The sequence below is a fragment of the Arachis hypogaea genome, chromosome 2 (genome assembly GCF_003086295.3).
Source record: "Arachis hypogaea cultivar Tifrunner chromosome 2, arahy.Tifrunner.gnm2.J5K5, whole genome shotgun sequence".
Lineage (NCBI taxonomy): Eukaryota > Viridiplantae > Streptophyta > Magnoliopsida > Fabales > Fabaceae > Arachis > Arachis hypogaea.
In genome coordinates this window covers 10,968,152-10,975,306 of record NC_092037.1, presented here as the reverse complement: position 1 = coordinate 10,975,306, position 7,155 = coordinate 10,968,152, and the positions used below count along the sequence as shown (strand labels likewise).

General features: G+C 28.8%; 1 protein-coding gene across 1 annotated transcript; it reads right to left on the bottom strand.

Annotated features, from left to right (window-relative positions):
• Positions 1–527: 527 nt before the first annotated feature.
• On the bottom strand, positions 528–6,768 carry LOC112737325 (protein indeterminate-domain 12). The gene is made up of 3 exons (XM_025787173.3): positions 5,558–6,768; positions 4,907–5,303; positions 528–1,708 (listed from the first exon to the last, which is right to left on the bottom strand). The coding sequence occupies exons 1-3, from the start codon at positions 5,775–5,777 to the stop codon at positions 838–840; spliced, it is 1,488 nt and encodes a 495-aa protein (XP_025642958.1). The 5' UTR covers positions 5,778–6,768; the 3' UTR covers positions 528–837.
• Between the last annotated feature and the right edge of the window lie 387 nt (positions 6,769–7,155).

The following is a 7,155-nucleotide window of genomic DNA, read 5'->3' as shown; positions in this document are numbered from 1 at the left end:
ATTTATTTTATATTTTAATATATATTTTATAAAAATAACTAATTAATTTTTTTATAAATAATATAATTATATATTTAGTATATTTATTCACAAGTGAGCGTTTTTTTATACATCTAAGTTTTATTTTAAATTTTTTAATCTATAATCTAACAAGATATTTTATTTTAAATTTTTAAATATTAATAACTAACTGATAATAAAAAATAATAAATTCTAATAGTTGTCTTTTTCAATTACTTATATGATTAACTATTTCAATCTACTTATACAATAAATAATGAATAAATATCAATACAATTCTTTAATGAAAAAGAACATATGGTAATTAACCTCTAATATAATATCAATAGACATAGCAAAGCTACTCATTTAGGTCCATTATATATTAATTTCATATTATAATATAAATTTGTATTGAAAGTTGATAACAACTAACTAAGCATTATAATTAAGTACAATAAAAGATTGCACCTTTAGGAAAGAAACAATAATAAAAAGGCTTAAAAAGAAGCAAAGACCGAGGAAAATAAAAACTAAATAAATTCACACTCATGCATATAGTTCATTCATTAACGAAAAATCGAAACAATTTAAAACCATTGTAACTAGCTAGCTGGTTCAAAGAGAAAGGAAATACACGTTCATCATGACAAGGGTATAAGTGACAATTCATATTCAGTTTCCGATTTTACCCCTATAGTTTTGCACTCTTGCATTGTGAAATGGGTTCGCGCAAATACAACTCTAACACATCGTATTTACACGCATAATAACGAAGAATACGAGATGTTAGATTTGTATCTACGCGTTAATTTTTCGAATATAATTGCATCATGATCAACAATTGCCCCATGATTCTGGGGCAGTTGTTGTTCCAAGAAATCCAAAACCTTGTTGTGGTGACTTAAACAACGGGTGTCGAAGATGATGGTGGTGTTGTTGTTGGTAATCTATGTTTCCGGTGTACGTTAGCATGTCCTTCACGTTCATGCTAACGTCAACTGCGCCAGCATTTCCTCCGTCACAGCTGCCGCCTCTTCCGCCGTTGTTATCTCCGGTTAACCCTAGAAAGTCTCTTGTAAGATCATCACTACTCTTGAGGCTCCTTGTGTTGTTGTTAAACCCTCCCACTCCCATGTTGTTCATGAAATGAACCGAGTCAAGCTGAGTCATGTCGCCAAGCTCAGTCACGTGACGAGTCACGTGCTGGCCAACTCCAAGTGAGGCATTAGGGCCCGTGATGGCGGCCGCGCCCACCGTCGCGGCCTTCTGGAGGAGTGCAGTGGCTGAGAGATGTGCTGACGTGGCAGCAGCAGCAGCATTATTAGCACTGTTGGATTGTGGTTGCATGCGCACGTGCGGGTTGTTCCTGAAGGGTGACGTCATCATGATGGTGTTATTCTTGCTGGGGTTTTGGTGAAGGAACAATGGAGGGGCATTATCGGAATTTGGGATGTGAAAGTTTTGAACTTCAGGCTTAATGTTGATGTTATGAAGAAGTGTATTATTATTATTAGGGTTAGGGTTTTCTTGAGATGATTGTGGGTCCCATGGATTGATGAAGTTGTTTTGGGTTGGGAAAAGGAAGAGGGATTGGAGTAATGGATTTGAAGGTGTTGTGATTAATTGATGCTGGTTTGCTGAAACTCTTGCACTCTCTTCAGCCAATGCATCACAGAATGCCCTATGAGTTATGAAGCTGTCCTTCCTGCATTTTTTTTCAATTCAACATCAAATTCAAAAATAATAATAAAAATTTTTCTTATTCCTTTTTCTTATATATTCATTCTGTGTTTATAGTTTTATTATCACAAATCATGATAAAATGATAAGTAAATTGGTGAAGACACACGTGTAGTTGTCTTCGTAAAAAATTAACAATTAAAAATTATTAAATGATAATTTAGTCAAACTTATCAAATTATTTAACCGTTCTCAAATATTAACTTTACATAAAGAATAAAGAATGCACGTTATTATATAAAAAATAAGTCATTTAATCACTATTGTTGGTGAAAACTCATGTGCAGTTGACTTTACGTGAAGTTGATACCTGAAAACTGTTAGATGATTTGACTGATTTGACTAAATTTTTATCTAACGGCTCTCAAGTATTAACGTCACGTGAAATTAACTTCACCTGAGTTTTTACCACTACTGTTGTCATATATATATATGTATGTATCAAAGGGAGAGAAAAAGAATGATCCAAAAATGTCTCATTATTGAAATATGGGAATTTTTTTATTGAAATTACAACCATTTATTTAAGTATCAACTGGACTATCATAAGGAAGCTACAAAAGAAAGAGAAGTAAGAGAAAAAATTGAGTCTTACATGAACTTCTTGTACTCATAATACAAATTACGGGTGTGTTCATCATCAATTGTAATCTTAGATTAGGGTTTAAAGTTTAATATCCCAAAATTTCATGTTCATAGCCATGATTTCTCTCCCTCATTTTGAAATCTAACCTTCCGTGTTTTATAAATACAGGGAGGAAAAAATTACAGTGATGAACATGAAATTTTGAAAAACTAATACATTGATGATGTAGTAAGTTTGTAGCATATATTAGAAGAAAATTATTAATTAATTTTTTTTATAAAAAAAAACATTTTAAAAATTTTCATTATTAATAATTAAATACATATTTGTAACACACATATTAACTATACCTTGTGTAATACTAGGTTGAGGACTATATGAAATGAGGGTAAAATAATGAATGCACATACATACACAAATCATGCATGCAAAAATGTAATGTGAGGACATGACAATAAGCAAAGTAGAATTATATTACGTCCTTGGGGATTGTGCTCCGTTTGGCCAAAAAGGCATTTGTGGGAAAAACAAAAGAATCATGCATAGTATTCCACACGCAATACCAAAGAGTGTGTCAAAGGGTTTAATTAATAGGGTCAAATTTTATGGGAGAGCTTTATAGTATCAACCATATAATCATGCACGGTCACAAATTAGATAGTGACATTGTATATATATGTAATGCATAAAATTGGGTGTATTATATATATTTGAGACACCAAAAAAAAAAAAAAAAAAGAAGCAAAGAGAAGTGTTTAATTGAGAATATATATGTTGACACTTTTGACATAGAAGCTGAGGTACAATATATATATTTGGATGTGAAAAAATATTTTCCTAATTTGATGGCCTTTATACTTTGATGTATACATGCATGAAAACTATAGCATATAAAATTGAATTTAGTTTAAAATAATTTTTTAAAATATAAAATATTAATTTTTAGTTAATTAACATGATTTAATTTTAGTATTTATATTTATAATTTAGAATCTAAAATTTAAAATAAATAAAATAATTTTTAAAAATTTGATTGATATTAATTTAAAAAAAGTAAGTTATCTAGCATTGTTCAATAATTTTACACGTACATCTAATTATGTGACAACATATATACATCAAAGTGTATTGAAAATTAAATTGTATAAAATTATAATAATGGATAAAAATGTTGTGATGATGATGGGAAAGCAAAAAGTGTTTGGGAAGTAGAAACTCATGCATGACACACAAAGATAAGCATAATTGAAATGAGTAGCAAGTATCCATTGATGAAGAAGCAAAGAAAGCTACTTAGCATATCAGATCTTTGGCAGATTTATCAGATTTTCACAATGATGATGAAAGATCATCAACACATACACTACACAATATGCAAATGGCGTTTTCAATATTATAAAATAAAATAAAAATAAAAAATTATTAAGAGAAAAATTTAAAAAAGTAAGAAATCATCACAATTTTTTTAGAACAAGTATTGTGTATGTGCTTCTTTATTGCTTTTTTCAGTGGACAAAAATAGATGTTCATCATTTTCTTAGAGACTGCAGCCACTCCATTTACACACATATTTGTGCATAGAAAGAAAAAGAAAATAAAGGAGAGAGAGAAATTAAATATTAAATAATAAAAATAGTAGTAGAAGTCTAGAAAACAATTGAGCACCAATTCTGACACACTTGGAATTTTTGTGTAGCCTAAATAAAACCCTATTAATTGAAAATTTTATAAATTTTTGGAACATAATGTAGAAATAGTATATATCATGCTTCTCATGCAGACATGCATGTGAATGCATCATAAGGTTATAAAATGCATTAAATAAATAAATTAATTAAATATTAAAAATTAATTATATGAAGCTATTGAGTCACAGATAATACAGTAGATAAAAACAAAAGATGTGTGGATTGGATTTTTTGTTGTTGCCGCACATTCATTTGGCAGTTTTAGGATTCAGAAAACAGGTAAAAGTTTTTTTCAGTTTCTTCTTTACTTTGCAATTGACACTTGTATAATTACTTGTGTCCATTTCCATGCAAACTGCCATAACAATTAAACATTTATTGCATAGATAAATTCCAGGAGATACATGTAGTTTACCATTCTCATATAACAACAAACATCCACCGAAAACAAATAATTAAAATAATTAATAAAAATCCCCTTTTTATGTAACATGAGGACACCCCATGTTTTTTTATAATTACCCAAATAAAAAAATAATAAAAACTAGCTAATCAATTAGGGTTAATTAGAAAAAGATTAATCCAAATCATCCAACAAGAACACATCAAACACCAAAAACCAAAATATAGACATTATTTTTAAATTGCTAGAAACATATTTGGTGTAATAATATTCATGGTTTTAATTAAATTGTGGTAAGTAATTATCCACAACATTTACATCAAAATGTAATTACGTATAGTTATGTTAATAAAAATAACTGTCCGTTATATTAATTGCATAAATATTCATTTAAAAGAATGATAGTAATTGAACAATTATAAAAAAAGTTTGCAATTTCAGTTCATCAAAATTAAACTCGTACAAGTAAAAATAATGAATAGATACCTGGAGAAAAGGGTTCCACAATCACATCTATATTCTCTAGTACCACAAGTTTTAGAATGAGCCTTCCAATCAGATTGAACAGCATAGATCTTAGAGCACTTGTCACATTTCCACTTCTTCTCACCATGTTTTCTACAATAATGCTTCTTGATTCCAGTGAGGTCCCCAAGAGCCCTTGAAGGATTGTGATGGACACATGAAGGTTCAGGGCAAACATATGCTCTCTTCTTCACTTCCTTGTTGTTCCTTTGCTTCAGCTTCCATGGTAGATTGTGCCCTCTTCTATGAAGCTGAAGGTTTTGATCCCTTTGGAACCCTTTGTTACAGATCTCACACACAAACCTATTTGTTGCTAATAGTGTCTTTGGTGATAAAGCTATCACTTCAGCATCTGGGTCTAAAATCATATCCAAAAAAAAATAAATAAATAAATAAAAAAGGAAAAAAAATTATATACTAAAAAATTATCAATATATATAATAGCATGAGTTATTTTTTTTTAATTTTTTTAATAATATAGTTAAGAATAATAGCTTAATTCTCAGGCAGACAAGATATTATTATAAAACTTAATAATAATGATGATAATAATAACAAAAGCTTATATATATGATATATAAAAATTTAAATGATTGAAATTATTATTGGTACCTGGATTTCCAGGGAGGCTTCTCTTTTTCTTGATCTTTTGAGGAGGTTGTTGTTGTTGTTGTTGTTGTTGTTGTTGTTGTTGTTGTTGTTGTTGTTGTTGAGGAGAAATTGTTGAAACAACATGGTTTAAGGTAGCACCAAAGTCTTGAATTCTTGTGCCAGAAGAGACACTTGCTTCTTCAGACAAAGAAGTAGAATTGGACATAACTGCTGGGAACATTATGCCTTAAGAAAAATTCTCCAACTTAGAACAAAAAAAAAAAAAAAGAAGATAGTGGGTAAGGGGAAAAAAAAAAAGAAAAAAAAAGAGGAAGCAAAGATACGATATTCTAATGTCTTGGTTTGTTTGTTTCCAAAATCATAGCTCTGTGTATATTAATTTCTTTGGTTGTCTCTATAATTAACAAACCAAAAATAAATAAATAATATTTAAGCTTTGGAACACAAAATAACTAAGAAGAAAGAAACCTTGCTAGTGAACATAGGTGGAAGATATATATAGATAGAGAAAGGAATCATTTGCTTTTGTGATGCAATATCATAAACAAAAAAAAAAGATTTTTTTTTTAAAAAAAGGGAAATTAATTAATCTCGTGAAGAGAGGAGATGATGATGATGGTGGTGTGTGTATGTTTTTTTTTTTTTTTTTTTGAAGTCGCTATCTATGCCATGGATTACTTGTCTGAACAACTCTGAACAACTATTTCAGACATATCTCTTTCTATTTCTCTATATATGTGTGTTGTGTTTATATCTATGTAGAATTCATGAAGAGAATCATCATTAACATGCAATAATAATAATCAAAATTAAAGAAATTGATGAAAAAAACTATATTAAAGTAGAATTATTATATATATAGCTACTTTTTTTTCTCTTTTTTTTTCTTAATCTATAATTGAGTGTGCAAAGAGAAATTGTAATGAGTGGAATTTGTAAGAGAAGAGAAGAAGGTGATGATGACAATTAGAGACTAATAAGGAGGAAGTGATGGTGGCAAAAAATTGAAAAAGGCATGGAAAATTAAAATTTTATGAGAAACAAAATGAAAAATTAAAATAAAAAAAACATGGGTGATTTGATGAGGAAAAGTTGTGCAAGGAGACTCAGAAAGAAAAAAAAAAGCTAAGAACTAAGAAGTCTTGAGAGAGACAAAGATAGAGAAAGCAAGGCAAGGCAAAGACTAGGAAATATCCTAAATCACTTGACTCACAAATTTATAAATTTATTTATTTTTTTTTGGAAAATAATCACTTTAATTTTTCTTTACTTTTGCTTTCATTCTTTTAAATAAAAATTAATGTAAATGTTAGGAAGACAAAAAAATAATCCGACTAAACAACTAAACTTGTTTTATTTAGTATTTATTTATAATAAATTTATTAAATAAAACTAAAAATAATACATTTTAATATTTTTTTACTAATATCTTTTATTATCAAATATTTTCGAAAAACTAAATTGGTTAATCCTTGTTTTTGATGAGAAAGGGCCAGATGCATGCATGGAACTTTCTGTCTTTTCCTTTGTTTCTGTTATAAAACACCCAAATCTTAAAAGAGCCATGGAATGATTTTAAAAAAGAGACATATATACAT